Source organism: Sinocyclocheilus grahami, unplaced genomic scaffold (assembly GCF_001515645.1).
Source record: "Sinocyclocheilus grahami isolate Dianchi unplaced genomic scaffold, SAMN03320097.WGS_v1.1 scaffold110.1, whole genome shotgun sequence".
NCBI classification, from domain to species: Eukaryota; Metazoa; Chordata; class Actinopteri; order Cypriniformes; family Cyprinidae; genus Sinocyclocheilus; species Sinocyclocheilus grahami.
The window spans coordinates 1,813,085-1,829,943 of record NW_015505289.1 but is presented as its reverse complement, the minus strand read 5'-3'; the positions used below and the strand labels follow the sequence as shown (position 1 = coordinate 1,829,943).

The 16,859-nt window shown below is 39.9% G+C and overlaps 4 protein-coding genes across 4 annotated transcripts in view; all 4 read left to right on the top strand.

Moving 5' to 3' along the window:
- LOC107589012 (seizure 6-like protein) overlaps positions 1–4,019 on the top strand; it is a 39,063-nt gene extending 35,044 nt beyond the window's left edge. Inside the window, exons 10-16 of the mRNA XM_016277308.1 lie at positions 215–409; positions 528–719; positions 819–1,013; positions 1,703–1,738; positions 1,943–2,057; positions 2,361–2,466; positions 3,403–4,019. Of these exons, the coding sequence (XP_016132794.1) occupies positions 215–409; positions 528–719; positions 819–1,013; positions 1,703–1,738; positions 1,943–2,057; positions 2,361–2,466; positions 3,403–3,432 (869 nt within the window). The 3' untranslated portion in view covers positions 3,433–4,019. The remainder of the gene's footprint in view (positions 1–214; positions 410–527; positions 720–818; positions 1,014–1,702; positions 1,739–1,942; positions 2,058–2,360; positions 2,467–3,402) is intronic.
- Positions 4,020–6,090: 2,071 nt separating this feature from the next.
- tpst2 (tyrosylprotein sulfotransferase 2) lies at positions 6,091–9,102 on the top strand. Its single transcript, XM_016277320.1, has 5 exons — positions 6,091–6,800; positions 7,657–7,974; positions 8,362–8,560; positions 8,680–8,730; positions 9,055–9,102. The coding sequence occupies exons 1-5, from the start codon at positions 6,304–6,306 to the stop codon at positions 9,085–9,087; spliced, it is 1,098 nt and encodes a 365-aa protein (XP_016132806.1). The 5' UTR covers positions 6,091–6,303; the 3' UTR covers positions 9,088–9,102.
- Positions 9,103–9,444: 342 nt separating this feature from the next.
- LOC107588961 (polyubiquitin-C) lies at positions 9,445–12,887 on the top strand. Its single transcript, XM_016277245.1, has 3 exons — positions 9,445–9,530; positions 10,229–11,228; positions 11,266–12,887. The coding sequence occupies exons 2-3, from the start codon at positions 10,236–10,238 to the stop codon at positions 12,784–12,786; spliced, it is 2,514 nt and encodes an 837-aa protein (XP_016132731.1). The 5' UTR covers positions 9,445–9,530; positions 10,229–10,235; the 3' UTR covers positions 12,787–12,887.
- Positions 12,888–16,236: 3,349 nt separating this feature from the next.
- Positions 16,237–16,859, top strand: part of scarb1 (scavenger receptor class B, member 1) — a 20,612-nt gene continuing 19,989 nt past the window's right edge. Inside the window, exon 1 of the mRNA XM_016277243.1 lies at positions 16,237–16,616. Within this exon, the coding sequence (XP_016132729.1) occupies positions 16,497–16,616 (120 nt within the window). The 5' untranslated portion in view covers positions 16,237–16,496. The remainder of the gene's footprint in view (positions 16,617–16,859) is intronic.

Here is a 16,859-nt window from a genome sequence, read left to right as displayed (position 1 = left end):
ATATATATATATATATACAGTATATGTGTGTGTGTGTGTGTGTGTACATGTTTTTTTAATTCATTAATATGTATAAATGGGGATGGAGTGGTGACAATATTTTTTGCTATTCTCCTGTATTTTTCTCCTGTTAATATACTAAAAAATTCAATAAACAGAAAGACTTTCTGTGTGATGAATAGAAGAGTGTAAATAATTGTACTCCTTTTTTCAGAGGTGTCACACAATGACTCGTGTCCAGACCTACCTGAGATCCAGAACGGCTGGAAGACCACTTCTCATGTGGCGCTTTTGCGTGGAGCCCGTATCACGTATCAGTGTGACCCAGGGTACGACCTGGTGGGCAGTGAAACCCTGACCTGTCAGGTAGACCTGAGCTGGAACACGCAGCCTCCGTTCTGCGAGAAGAGTGAGTCAAGCACAGTTGGGTGTCTTTGCTAATTAGATTCTAAAATAACTTTAACTTTCAGCAGAATCAAATGTCATCCTTCTCTGCTGTGTCTCCTTTTCCCGCTTCCCCTCATTAGTTATGTACTGCACAGACCCTGGACACGTGGAGCACTCCACACGCACACTGTCTGATCCCAAACTCTTGGTTGGCACCACTATCCAGTACAGCTGCATTCCCGGATACATCCTGCAGGGCGGCGCCACTCTCACTTGCTATGGTCGAGAACCCGGCACCCCTGTTTGGACGTCTCGCTTGCCTCATTGCGTTTGTGAGTTCCGACAAATGTTTTGTCCAAAATTTCTGTATTTTATGTTTTAGTTCCTGTTTAATCCCTCAATTATTCCTGATTTAATTTCCTGTATATTAGCGGAAGAGTCAGTGTCCTGTGAGAATCCTGGCCTTCCTGACAATGGCTACCAGATATTGTCTAAAAGGCTTTACCTACCGGGAGAGTCTGTAACCTTCATGTGCTTCCAAGACTATGAGCTTATTGGTGAGATGGCTATCAAGTGCATTCTGGGAAATCCCTCTTTTTGGAGTGGTCCATTACCTCTTTGCAGAGGTAAGAATCATATATGGTATTTACAAAAAAAATATGTACCCATATATAATATGTATGTATATAAATGTATAGGGTTAAACCTTTATACCAAGATTTATTTATTTATGTGTTTATTTATTTTCTACTATAATAATAATAATAATCATTATTATTATTATTATTATTATTATTATTACTTTGTTACTGTTATTTTACTTCCCAACAATTACAAACTAAGCTGCATAACAGATATTTTGTTTTCAAATGCATTTACAAATGTATTTAATGAATATTCAAAGAGTATATTTATCATTTTAAAAATGAAATATTGTCTTAGAATATTCATTACATTTTTGTAATGCACCTTCATAACAGATGTTTAATTTTCAAAGGTATTTAATTAATATTCAAAAAATGTATATTTAAAAAATTAAATATATTCTAAGAATACTTAGAATATTCATTAAATTTATGTTATGCAGCTTCATTAGGGTAGTAATAAATGGAAAACAAAGTGCAAATGTTGGTATTACCATTTTGTGATCACCATTACTTATTATATTTTTTACTTATTACACTATTTATTATATATATATATATATATATATATATATATATATATGTCTAATATTATTATTTCATTAGATTATAATATTATTTATTAAATGCTGATGTATTAAATATATTTATTTTTACCCAATATATTTCAGCCAATCATGAATGCTCTAGCAGTCATGCACTAGAGGGTAAGTTTTATTTTTTTTATGTACTAATTTAAGCAAAGGTTTAGTTTGTTTAGATCTACTGTAAGTGTCTACCTTTAATATCACAAGCAGCATAGGTGCATTGTTAGCAGAGAGATTATATATTTCTAATGTTTGATAGATGTAGTGTGTAAAGCAGGTGGAAATGAATTATTAACGTATATATTATCCTTGCATCTTGTCTAGTGGCTGAAGCCGCGGCAGACTCTTCTTTTGATGGGGGAAGTATGGCTCTAGCAATATTTATACTGGTGCTGCTAGTATCTGTTTTACTGGGAGGAGCCTACATCTATGTCACGAGGTGAGCAATACAGACAGTGAAAAGTGTTTACTAATTGTACAACAATAAAGAGCTACCGTTGTTCATGGGCACTTACACATGTTCTGTTTCTGATTTAATAAATTGCTCAAAGCTAATTGTATTAATAAAACGGTGCTTAGAGTCACCACTTTTTGTGAAATGAGAGTGGTTTCTTCATAAAGCATGTAATGGCTTGAAGCGCAATGATATGTGTAGGTGGGAAAACAGCATGACTGTCCATTGCTGATGTGAGAGAACATGCTGCGTTTGTACCACTGTGAAACACTCTTCTCTGTTCCTCAGGTGCCGTTATCATTCAAACCTGAGACTTCCTCTGATGTATCCGCATCCCTACAGCCAGATCACCGTGGAAACCGAGTTTGACAACCCTCTCTACGAGACTGGAGGGGTGAGAATCTCCCAGAACACCTCAGTAACCACACAACAAGGCCCTTGCAATCACCTAGAACATCTAAGCAACCATCCAGAACCCCTTAGGAAACTAATATTCTGGAAAACTTCCAAAACACTCCACCTAGCAGCCATCCAGAACCCCTTGGGAACTACATGGTACTGCCTTGTTCCAGAGCAACCTAGCAACCACACAACAATCCTAGCGATCATCCAAAGCATCTGAGCAGCCACCTAGCAACTCAATGTCATCATACCTTAAAGAACACCCTAGCAATCACCTAGAAATTCCCTAGCAACCACCAGGAACCCCTTGAGAACTTCATAAAACTACCCAGAGCACCATAGCAACCACCCAGAAACCTTTTGGGAAGTAATTAGCACTGTCCTGGTAACCTCTCAGAACACCCTAGAAACCAGTTGCTACAAACGTAGCTAGCAACCATCCAGAACCCCTTGGGAACTACATGGCATGGCCCTGGGAACCTGCTAGAGAACCTTAGTCCTGGCAATCATTCAAAACACCCTAGCAACCACCTAGTAATTCCCTAGCAACAAACCAGAACCTCTTGGAAACTACATAATGACAGCCTAGAAACCACCCAGATCACCCTAGCAACTGAAAACACGGAAAACACCCTAGCAACCACCTAGTAACTCCCTAGCAACAAGCCAGAACCTCTTGGAAACTACATAGAAACCTCCCAGGTAGGAAACCTACATAGAAACCCTGGAAACCTCCCAGATCACCATAGCAACTGCATTTAGAAAATCTCTAGAATACCATTAAAAACACCCTAGCAACCATCCTGAACCACCTAACAAGAGCCTGGAAATCACCTAGAACGCTTTAGCAGCCACAAGTGTTTATTTCATGATCACAAATTGGAAGATCCTCCATAATGGCTGTAATTCTCATGTTTATGTTGTACAGGACACAAGAGAATATGAGGTGTCCATATGAAGAGGCCCACAGACACATCCCGTACTGCTCCAGTGCTTACAAGAAGTGATGTAAATAGATCCTGACAACTCCACTCTCCCCACCTCCCCAACCTTAAGAGGACAGAGAGGGGCGTGAAGGGAACGGGGCTGTGAAACAGGAAGTACCAGTGCAGAGATCGTTTGGCCAGTAGACATTACTGTGGTTTTACGACATGTGATTCGACACGTATGCGCTCACAGCCGGAGGTTCTTATTCTGCCATTCACAAACGTGTGTGTGTGTGTCCAGCGAGTGGAAAATAACAAGTGAAGAGTTTGCACAGTGTTCTTATGTGATTTACGGGACAGTTTAACCCTGGGGTTCATAACCCCTTTGCTCCGATACGAAGGGGTGGTAGTGGCGCCATCCTGTGTGTGTCTGTGGCCCGTCCTGCCTGCTGTCATTTTTAAGTCTTTTTACTTAGAGCAGTTCGTAGTGCAGGTTTTAAAGTAGTATTTTTCCCCTGCAAGTGACGTCCTACTGCAGCAGAGAGCAGATGATGTATTTATTTTGAAGTATATGTGAAATGTTCTCTGCTGATTAATGAATACTTCATTTTGGAGAGCAAGAAAAAAAATGTAACTGATTTCTCTAAAGAAATGTGAAAAATAAATAAATTAATTTAAATCTTTTCTAACACTGATGTGTCCTGTTTTATTTTAAGAGATCTGACAGATGTGGAGCCCTAAACCTATTTAAATAATTACATTCAGTCTTGAATTTACTTTTGTATTACTTTTGCCCCCTTAATTTATTCTGTTCTGTTAACTTTATTTTTTTATTCTTTCATTTTATTTATTTATTTGTTTATTAATAGAACATTTATGCTCCAAATTCTGCCTACTGGAAAGAAAATGTATAAATACAATTCTGTAAAATAGAGACTTTTGCTAGAGTCCCCTATGGAAGCTTATTTCCACACAAGATAAAAAACAAAAACTTTTTTCTCACAATTATGAGGTTGTCTGACAATTCAGACTTTTTTTCACCGCAATCCTAAATTTATTTCTCACAATTCTGACTTTTTCTGAATTCTGCATTAAAGGAACACTCCACTATTTTTGAAAATAGGCTCATTTTCCAACTCCCCTAGAGTTAAACAGTTGAGTTTTACCGTTTTCGAATCCATTCGATCTCTGGGTCTGGCGGTAGCACTTTTAGCTTAGCTTAGCATAGATCATTGAATCTGATTAGACCGTTAGCATCTCGCTCAAAAATGACCAAAGAGTTTCTATATTTTTCCTATTTAAAACTTGACTCTTCTGTAGTTACATCGTGTACTAAGACCGACGGAAAATGAAAAGTTGCGATTTTCTAGGCCGATATGCTCTCATTCCGGCGTAATAATCAAGGAACTTTGCTGCCGTATCATGGGTGCAGCAGGCGCAATGATATTACGCAGCGCCTGAAAATAGTCCCTGTTAGGTAACTTCCAATTAGCCTATTTTCAGGCACTGCGTAATATCATTGCATTCTTGATTATTATGCCGGAATGAGAGTATAGTTCCTAGCCATATCGGCCTAGAATATCACAACTTTTCAATTTCCGACAGCCTTATTACACGATGTAACTACAGAAGAGTCAAGTTTTGACATTTTTGAGCGATATGCTAACGGTCTAATCAGATTCAATGATCTATGCTAAGCTACAGCTAAAAGTGCTACCGCCAGACCCGGAGATCGGCTGAATGGATTCGAAAACGGTAAAACTCAACTGTTTAGCTCTAGGGGAGTTGGAAAATGAGCCTATTTTCAAAAATAGTGGAGTGTTCCTTTAAATTAAACTCCCAATTGTGAGTTTATAGTAGTAGCTCATAATTGATAGTTTATATTAACTTCAGACATAAATTCACAATTTTGAGAAGCCTCAAAGTAAACGTTACTTTTTATTCTGTGCCTCAAACAAAAAAATGTCAAGAATTCACAGAAGAGAGAATTGTGAGTTTATATCTCACAATTCTGAATTGTGAGTTTATATCTCACAATTCTGACTTTGTTTTGTCTTTTATTTTATTCTGTGGTGACTGTACATAGTCTACTGCATTTCATTTGTTTTTCCTGAGAAAAGGTCCACGGTAAATCGGAAGCAAATGCATGCAAAAACATTTCCCTATTGGTATGTCAACACATTTATGGAGTGGAAACACCTAGCCTTCAACTCACACGCAAGAGTCACATTTACAGTGAAAGTTTTGCATGTTATCTCGTTTCTCAGTCCACCCATTTCCTTTGATTGTTTCATCTTCTTTTGAAAACGATACTGTTAAATGGGTGCATTACTATCAAATTTGCACATTTTTATACATGTTACCAAAGAATCGTTCAGCAAAAATTGAGCACATTTGAGGCCCAGACAGACAGGAAAAGAAAAAGCCACTGGTTGTGGCTGTCAGTAGAGATCTGAACTGTTAGTCTGAATGTTTTTTAACTACGTTCGCTTCCTCTTTGTGCTTTCTGCCCATTTGACTTCATGGCAGAGCATTGAGCCTGGAGATCATGCAACGTTCAATGTTTGTCGCGTGAAGGTCAGTTAATCATTTCCTTAATGAGTTGTGTTTAATGCAATGCCTTTCATATCACTTTATCAGTGCAGTATATTTTTTTCAGCTCTACATGTAGCCTGTATTTCCTGTGCATGTGGCATAAACCACTTTCACTTTTTTAATATGCAAAAAAAGTGATTTTTAAAGAATGTGTAATTCAAAGATAAGGTCAAAAAGCTTTGTAAGGCACTAATATTTCCTGTAACCAGTTTTCTTGCTGTTATCAACAAAACATTTGCAGAAGTAGTCAACAGAGGAAGTACAGTCACTTCTGTGTTTAAGCATAGCCTTTTTTCTGTCTTGGCGTGATGCGGCTTTCAGTCAAACGGGCAGTTGTACTCCTGCTAACGCTCTTCGGAGCTTGTACGCTTACTAGGACTCTATATGAGGTGCTAACATGCCCTGGAGAGGTTCCCAGAACTCATATGGTGTCTATACGGGCTCAAAAATGGAACCAGACACAGTACCGGTATAACCAGAACACACCGATGGTGTTTGTGGGTGGGGTTCCACGATCAGGGACCACCTTGATGCGTGCCATGCTTGACGCCCACCCTGACATCCGCTGCGGGGAGGAGACGCGGGTGATCCCCAGGATACTGTCTCTGCGGCAGGGCTGGGGGAGGCAGACGGAGGAGCGCTGGGCGCTGGAGGACGAGGGAGTCAGTCAAGAGATGCTGGACGCTGCGACCAGAGCGTTCCTGCTGGAGGTCATCGCACGGCACGGGGATCCTGCGCCACTGCTGTGCAATAAAGACCCCTTTACACTGAAGAGTGCTGTTTATCTGTCACACATTTTCCCCAAGTAAGATATCTCCTTTTTAGAGGTGCATTCAGGGATTTAATTTATTCATTTTTTTTGTTTTGTTTTGTAAAAGGTTTTACACAAAGACATTTGTAGTCCTTATGAAAAATATATTTACACTTATTTATTTCACATGGACTGAGTTCCATCATGAGGGCCAACGTGTTTTCATAGAAAAATGTAAAAATCTAGTTGCTGATAGAGTCTAGAAGTGTTGTTTTTATTTTATTTGAAAGTTTTACACAAAGACATTTGTAGTACTTCTGAACAATATGAATACGCTTATTTATTTTACATGGAGTGAGTGCCATCATAGTGGCCAATATGTTTTCTTCATAAAATAAAAATAAATCTACTTTCTGATATAATCTAAAAGTAATGTTTTTTATTGTTATTATTTTAGTTATATTTTTATTTGTTTTTTTAATTATTATTTAGAAAATATACATGTTAGCACAATAATAATGCTTGATAAATACACACACACACGTATATATATATAATTTTTTATGGTAAGCAACTGTTTTCTCAAATGTTTCTTGAGCAGCAAATCTGCATATTAGAATGTGCATTGCTCTTCAACTGGAAAAATGTCTAAAACAAAGGCAATGCTTTGTGCTGCATAAGTGTTGTTTTTATTTTATTTGAAAGTTTTACACAAAGACATTTGTAGTACTTCTGAACAATATGAATACGCTTATTTATTTTACATGGAGTGAGTGCCATCATAGTGACCAATATGTTTTCGCTTTGTGCTGCATAAAGCAATGCCAGCAAAATCCTTTTCATTTCTTGCTTTTTTCATGACATTTCAGTCTTTCTGTCTCACTCCTCATGCCATCATCTGTCCTTTCAGCTCTAAATTCCTGCTAATGCTCAGAGACGGCCGGGCGTCTGTGCACTCTATGATCTCCAGACGAGTGACTATCGGTGGCTTCAACCTGTCCAGCTACAGGGACTGTCTGACTAAATGGAGCAATGCAATCGAAGCCATGCTCTCCCAGTGTATGGCAGTAGGCCGGAGTCGCTGTATGACCATCCGCTACGAGAATCTGGTGCTGCAGCCACGAGCCACCATGCAGCGTGTGCTGCGCTTTCTGAAATCACCGTGGCACGAAGGGGTGCTTCACCATGAGGAGGCCATCGGGCAGCCTGGAGGAGTATCACTGTCTCGGTAGGGCGACATTACATTTAAAGGATAGTTCACCCAAAAATGAAATTTCTGTCATCATTTATACACCCTCTACTTGTTCCAAAGCTGTTCTTTCTTCTGTTGAACATATTTTGATATTTTGAAGAATCTTGGTAGCCAAACATAGTATTTTCTTCCATACTATGGAAGTCAATGGCTACCATCAACTGTTTGGTTCTTCAAAATATCTTCTTATGTGTTCAAAGCTGAAAGAAATCCATACCTGAAAGAAATCTGAAAGAAATCAAAGTTTTGGGTGAATAAATGATTACAGTATTTTCATGTTTGGGTGAACTATCCCTTTAATGTCTTGGGTGCCGGCCTTCCACTGTTCCCCTGACTATCCTCGCTTTTCACCTTGTTTTTAAGAAGTGAACGCTCCACAGATCAGGTGATCAAACCAGTTAACCTGGAAGCCCTCACACGCTGGGTAGGCCACATCCCAGCAGACGTCCAGCAGGACATGGAGAACATTGCGCCAATGCTGCGCAAGCTGGGCTACAACCCCAAAGCCAATCCACCAGACTATGGTCAACCAGATCCGGAAGTGATCAACAATACTGAAAGGGTATATTTGAACACAGAATATGACATACAAACTGCATTTCAATTCATTCAGTGCAGCTCAAGGATCCGAGTTGCTATAGTTATTTAGTCATAATTTCCAGTTTTCCATGTCTTTCCTAGGTACTGAGAGGAGATTTTAAAACTCCCATGAGACTGAAAAGATTGGTACAAGTGAGTGCAAGCTTTAACGTTTTTAAAGCCTAGTGTATCATATTTGATATGGATATTTCTAAGGCCTCTATTTAAGTTTATACTTGTTTAGCGAGTAAAAGGTCTTTTCTAAAAACTTTCTCCTTCAGGTTGTGGTACAGAAGTGTTTTAGCTGTGAAATAGTAAACATAAGTATAACTTTTCTATTGTTAGTAATATTTCAAGAGAGTGACAATGCAGTAGTCTGCTATATTGTTACACTCTAAGACATTAAAATATATCTCAATGTACCATGTTAAAATGAAAATGTGTTAAAAGGTGTTTTTCCTCTATTTTGAATTACAGTATGCGTTGCATTGTGTAGTGTTTGAGGATTGAAGGAAATGTTCAAGCTTCACAGAAAATTTCACCAAATTTCATATTTTTGCTCAATTTAGTTTTTTCTTAAGTATGGGCTCCATATTCTTCTATATCATACTATATGAGCCATAAAAGCCAATTGTAACAAATACCTGTCCCCAAAACCCCACGAACACACCAAATAAACATATGTATATATATATTTTACGTTCCCAAAACAAATGTATAAAATGCGTCTTTGTATATCTTCAACATAACGCATGTATTAATGCTTCCCACAAAATCAGGTTCTCAAATCGAATGTCTGCAATTGTTTAAATAGTGCGTCGGGCGTAGCGGCGGAAGGATACAGCGCGTTCTGTATAAATAGCCGGACCTTTTGTTTTGAGTCGTATTCGCTCCCGTGACGAGAGGATAAAGACGCACGCATTCCGCACTCTTCCAGAAAAGAACATTTGTTTGTGAGTATGAAGTAAAACGTACATAAACGACGCCAGCTATATCGCTACTTAAAAACAACAGTATTTTATTTGACTTTAAGCGCTTGTGGAATTATATAAACGTGTATTTTTGAATGGGCTAACGGGTTAGCTTTTTAATGCTAGCCGGCCTGGTCGTTTCTGAGGACTAAATTTGACCGTCTTTGTAATTTCATGTGGATTAATATTAAAATATTATGCATCGATGTGTTTTATGTATGTTTTGGGCTCGTTCGCGAATTTGGCCGCGAATTATGCCGCTAAACAGTGCGGTGAGGTCTAAATCTCAATTCATCTGCGTATTTTCTTTCAGTAACATGTCAGCAATCGACACGTCCTTAAACATGTACCTGGTCGAAATATAACTCATCAATAGGTATTTATCTGTGGTTATCAATGTTTTTGTTACGTTGTTGTTGTGTTCTGGCCATTTTCTCTGGTAAAAGTCGCCATTTTGTTTTCAGTCGCCCACTTTCGTTACGCCCTGCCTCTCAGCGGTGTCAGCAGTAGTGATGCTGTTTGCTCGCGAACCTTGTTTTGTTTCACTTTCTTTTATGAAGAAACTTCTAGAGAATTCTTAGGCTTGTCTCTCAATACTAAATGAACATGTGCTTTATAGTTTTTTTTTTAGCAATGCAGCACATACGTTGACGTTAATTAGTTTGAATATCTTTTTCTAGCGTAAAGATGCAGATCTTTGTGAAGACGCTGACTGGCAAGACCATCACCCTCGAGGTTGAGCCCAGCGACACCATTGAGAATGTCAAAGCTAAAATCCAAGACAAGGAAGGCATTCCTCCTGACCAGCAGCGTCTGATCTTTGCTGGCAAGCAGCTGGAAGATGGACGCACACTGTCCGACTACAACATCCAGAAAGAGTCCACCCTCCATCTCGTCCTGCGTCTGAGAGGTGGTATGCAGATCTTCGTCAAGACGCTGACTGGCAAGACCATCACCCTCGAGGTTGAGCCCAGCGACACCATTGAGGACGTCAAAGCTAAAATCCAAGACAAGGAAGGCATTCCTCCTGACCAGCAGCGTTTGATCTTCGCCGGCAAACAGTTGGAAGATGGACGCACACTCTCCGACTACAACATCCAGAAAGAGTCCACCCTCCATCTTGTCCTGCGTCTGAGAGGTGGTATGCAGATCTTCGTCAAGACGCTGACTGGCAAGACCATCACCCTCGAGGTTGAGCCCAGCGACACCATTGAGAACGTCAAAGCTAAAATCCAAGACAAGGAAGGCATTCCTCCTGACCAGCAGCGTTTGATCTTCGCCGGCAAACAGTTGGAAGATGGACGCACACTCTCCGACTACAACATCCAGAAAGAGTCCACCCTCCATCTTGTCCTGCGTCTGAGAGGTGGTATGCAAATCTTCGTCAAGACGCTGACTGGAAAAACCATCACTTTGGAAGTTGAGCCCAGTGACACCATTGAGAACGTGAAGGCCAAGATCCAGGACAAGGAAGGCATTCCTCCTGATCAGCAGCGGTTGATCTTCGCTGGCAAGCAGCTTGAAGATGGACGCACGCTGTCTGATTACAACATCCAGAAGGAGTCCACCCTCCACCTGGTGCTCCGTCTGAGAGGTGGTATGCAGATCTTTGTGAAGACCTTGACTGGCAAGACCATCACCCTCGAGGTTGAGCCCAGCGACACCATTGAGAACGTGAAGGCCAAGATCCAGGACAGACACCATTGAGAACGTCAAGGCCAAGATCCAGGACAAGGAAGGCATTCCTCCTGATCAGCAGCGTCTGATCTTCGCTGGCAAGCAGCTGGAGGATGGACGCACCCTCTCTGACTACAACATCCAGAAGGAGTCCACTCTCCACCTGGTGCTCCGCCTCAGGGGAGGCATGCAGATCTTTGTGAAGACCTTGACTGGTAAAACCATCACTCTTGAGGTGGAACCAAGTGACACCATAGAGAATGTCAAGGCCAAGATCCAAGACAAAGAAGGCATTCCTCCTGAGCAGCAGCGTCTGATCTTTGCTGGTAAGCCGCTGGAAGATGGACGCACCCTCCCTGACTACAACATCCAGAAAGAGTCCACCCTCCATCTCGTCCTGCGTCTGAGAGGTGGTATGCAGATCTTCGTCAAGACGCTGACTGGCAAGACCATCACCCTCGAGGTTGAGCCCAGCGACACCATTGAGAACGTCAAAGCTAAAATCCAAGACAAGGAAGGCATTCCTCCTGATCAGCAGCGTCTGATCTTTGCTGGCAAGCAGCTGGAGGATGGACGCACCCTCTCTGACTACAACATCCAGAAGGAGTCCACTCTCCACCTGGTGCTCCGCCTCAGGGGAGGCATGCAGATCTTCGTCAAGACGCTGACTGGCAAGACCATCACCCTCGAGGTTGAGCCCAGTGACACCATTGAGAACGTCAAGGCCAAGATCCAGGACAAGGAAGGCATTCCTCCTGACCAGCAGCGTCTGATCTTTGCTGGCAAGCAGCTGGAAGATGGACGCACACTGTCCGACTACAACATCCAGAAAGAGTCCACCCTCCATCTCGTCCTGCGTCTGAGAGGTGGTATGCAGATCTTCGTCAAGACGCTGACTGGCAAGACCATCACCCTCGAGGTTGAGCCCAGCGACACCATTGAGAACGTCAAAGCTAAAATCCAAGACAAGGAAGGCATTCCTCCTGACCAGCAGCGTTTGATCTTCGCCGGCAAACAGTTGGAAGATGGACGCACACTCTCCGACTACAACATCCAGAAAGAGTCCACCCTCCATCTTGTCCTGCGTCTGAGAGGTGGTATGCAAATCTTCGTCAAGACGCTGACTGGAAAAACCATCACTTTGGAAGTTGAGCCCAGTGACACCATTGAGAACGTGAAGGCCAAGATCCAGGACAAGGAAGGCATTCCTCCTGATCAGCAGCGGTTGATCTTCGCTGGCAAGCAGCTTGAAGATGGACGCACGCTGTCTGATTACAACATCCAGAAGGAGTCCACCCTCCACCTGGTGCTCCGTCTGAGAGGTGGTATGCAGATCTTTGTGAAGACCTTGACTGGCAAGACCATCACCCTCGAGGTTGAGCCCAGCGACACCATTGAGAACGTGAAGGCCAAGATCCAGGACAAGGAAGGCATTCCTCCTGACCAGCAGCGTCTGATCTTCGCTGGCAAGCAGCTGGAGGATGGACGCACGCTGTCCGACTACAACATCCAGAAGGAGTCCACCCTCCATCTCGTCCTGCGTCTTCGTGGGGGCAATTAATCTGCTCATGATGTTTATTATATAGGTCTTGAAAGTTATCAGACCAATTCCAGTATCCTTTGTTCCCTCTTAATCCTTCAATAAAGTTATGGCATTCCTGATTCTCTTGTTTTGTCATCTCTGAAATCATTCACAAAATTGTCACTTTAAAAATGTACAATGTGGCGTTCAAATGTTTGTTAAAAAAAAAAAAAAAAACTGGTTTGAAAATCAAATGATCTAAAGTTGATTTTTCTCATGCGCTTTCTAGTACAGTAGTCTACATTTGAAGTACCTTTTGAAGACACACAAAACCTTTCATCAAAGTTGTCCTAAAACCCAAACAATATCTGTTGTCTTGGGACAACTTTGAATTTTTTTTTTTTTTTTTTTCACTTCAAATGTTGACTACTGTATTTAATCTCATTTGCTAGAAGTTGCATTTCATCATTGGTAATATTACACTGGAATCAAAGTTGCATAGAATTGGTAAGTAACGCCTTTAAATGTGAGATTTTGGAGATCTTTACAACTTAAACTTATTGCTGTTAATAAACAAGCCGCTAGATGTCACCACAGGTTTGTGGAAAGCCATGTGACCCCTTTTAATGCTCTTATTTTTGAAGTGGCTCATGTCTGTGTTCTGGCTGTCTTGTAAACGTTATCTGACCCTGGAGTCATGGTGCTTTAATGGGTAACGATTAAACGCCGGTACCCTGACACTTAAGTTATTTTCTATTGCAGATGGCCTTTAAGTACTTTGGTAATCTGTTGCTGGAGGGCAACTGTTAATTAGTTTGTTTACCTGTGAGAATTGCCATTTTTATTTTTTTTAGCTTGCCGTATATTGTTATGGGGTGGGGCATAGATATTTACTGGTCAAATTGTCTCAATTTGAAAATAAGTATATTGCAACATCTGCTTTGTTTGCTACTGTTCAGTCAGTTTCTTCTGGCATCAGATACTTCTCATTATTGACCAGGAGTACTAACTGGAGACAGTGCGTCTTGAGCATCCTTAAGGTGTGTATTGCTTAAAAATACAGATCAACCTTTGTGTTAGGAGACAAATGTCACCACTGAATTCCAGATGGATCGCATACAACGTCTCACCTACTTTACTGCATTGTCACTTCTGTTTCCAAAAGCACAACAAAGAATTTATTCTGATGTCAGTGCAAGAATCAGTCCAGCCGGGTCTAACGAAAATATTATCTGGTCTTCTAAAAAAAAAATATTGCTGTACTAAAAGAGAAACAAGCCATGGGCTAAAAAAAAGAATAAACCCATTAACCTGTTGATGGTCTGTTAACTGAGAAATATATGTTCAACATAATTAAAGAAGGCGCTGTGAATAATATTTGTAATGTTTAAAATGTGAGATCCATCTGATTTGAACTTAAATTATTTTAACTCGCTGTGCTGAGATTAATGGGCCTTTTAATGAAAACATTTAAATGGACTTCGTCTATATCATAGTGTGACTGGAATGAAATTGTTTCTAAATGTAACCGTTAATTTCATGTAGACAGATTTCTGCTGTCACGGTGTCATGTGTTTTCAGAATGAAAGAATGTCTTTCATGCATTTCACGCAGATACATTTCTGTGCACCAGTAAATATCATTCATAATTTGAGTCTTATCATATTTGTCATGCCCTTAAAGGCCCAAAAAGTTTGAGCAAATGTGCTTGTTTCCTTCACTAGGTTTCCAATCTGGATTTGGAATCAAAAATCACATGAATAGCCTCTTTAAAAAGCTCTTTTGATGTCGTTTTGCCTTCACCCTGATTGACATTTCATATAAAAGATCAAGCAGGGTGAAGGTTTTGGCCCTCTTACACACTGGAGGAAGGATTCATTGATGTAAGATTTGCTCTGGCACCCAAGAGAATCCTCATATCATATAAGCAACTGAAACATGAAACTCCTTTCTAAAGTTCACTGTCTGATTGTTCCTATTGCTTTAGGTAACATTTTTATTAAGCGGTCTGATAAATATCATTCATAATTTGAGTCTTATCATATTTGTCATGCCCTTAAAGGCCCAAAAAGTTTGAGCAAATGTGCTTGTTTCCTTCACTAGGTTTCCAATCTGGATTTGGAATCAAAAATCACATGAATAGCCTCTTTAAAAAGCTCTTTTGATGTCGTTTTGCCTTCACCCTGATTGACATTTCATATAAAATATCAAGCAGGGTGAAGGTTTTGGCCCTCTTACACACTGGAGGAAGGATTCATTGATGTAAGATTTGCTCTGGCACCCAAGAGAATCCTCATCATATAAGCAACTGAAACATGAAACTCCTTTCTAAAGTTCACTGTCTGATTGTTCCTATTGCTTTAGGTAACATTTTTATTAAGCGGTCTGACACTTGAATGTTTTAAAAAGCATAATATAGGTCTTCAAAGGGTAAAGGGTGGTCCGTATCCTCGTCACATGTTTTACCCTTCCTTCTTTTTAATATATATATCTCTGATTACCACTAAAGAGATTAAAACAGGATACTTTTTGTGCTTAATTTCATGTTGAAATAGGATGTTTAAATGTATGTATATGTTTTTCACTCCAAAATCTGCGAAAAAATGTCAAACCATGGCAGATACTTCATCAAAACTTTTCATTTCACAATAGCTGTGTCACCGCAGGCTCTAGATAAGCCATTGTTACATTATGAGTTATCAGTGGCAAATATCAATAAAGATACAATAACACTTATGTTCTTCCAGCAGCTGTTTGATCATTTATCATGGCTCTTTAACATAATACGCCATGTTTTTAATGACAGTTTAACAGTACAGTACATAAACAGTGGAAAAAATAGTATATGTATAAATTTAAAAAACATTGGCCTCAGAACTTATATTTTATTTTGGACATCAAACTTATTCATATAAAAGAAAATATTAAAATCTCATTACTTATTCAAATGACAAATTACTGTATTAACTGCATAAACCCAACACTATGCAAATGTAACATGAATAGGACGATGTTCTAAATGCATAAAGAACAGAAGAATGAATTTCAGATTTATTACAATTTTTAATACAGTTGTTTGATTCCATGCACAGCATTTGACACCAAAAAAGTGCGCATGTGAGGCCTTTTCATTTCCCTTTTAGTTGATAAATCTGTTCATTGTGTTATTCTAATTATAAGGAATATATGCTTGGTTGCATCTAATTATTTGCATTTAGTATTTTTTATTTTTTTTTCCTGCTGTTCGCTATGCCATCAGAAAAGACATTTTTGGTTTATCTAAAATCTGTTAGTAGTCCAAATACGTTTTGGGGCCACCGTATGTACGTATTGTAAACTTTGCTTTTAAATTGTGCCAAACAAAATAAAGTGACTTTATAGATTAGATTTTCTAAATAGTTTCTTATCCTTCATGGTGGGAGGCGTGTGCAACTACATTACCCAGAAGCCTCTGGCTTATAGGTGGCGCTTTGGGCATCGTAAACATGGTAATCAAACCGCAAGAGCGCTATAAAACCTGCAGGATTAGAGAGCCGGACTTTAACATCACTCATCAGCTGTACTGTACATGATCATAAAGTCAGCAGAGCATTAATAACTCAATGGCCAGAGTTTTATGGCTTTATCTTGTATAAGTGATAGTTTGTTCAGCCGTCACGCTTTGAGTTCCCTGCGCTTTTCAGAGGAAATCTCTTTATTGTTCTCAAAGCTCTGCGTGTGTTTGTGAAGTGAACTGTGTGAAAATAAGGATGGCGGTGTCTAAGTCTACATTATCAATCGTTTTTATAGTTCTGGGAGGTTTGTCGGTTTTATTCGGGACTGTGCTGGTGTTTGTCGGACCTATTATAATAGACGATCAAATAGTGAAGGTAAGTCCTACACCTGACAGGTGCACAAAACGCTCTAATGAACCATATTTGCATTTTAAAATAACATAAAGTTACAAAAACACGTGCTTTAGTGTCGACCAGCCTTGAACTGAGCTCGATATGACTTTCTGTAGTTGTCTTGTGCATTCTACTATGACCCTACTATGAACTTTTCTCCATCATTTAAAGGGGTCATATGATGCGATTTCAATTTTTCCTTTCTCTTTGGAGTGCTACAAGCTC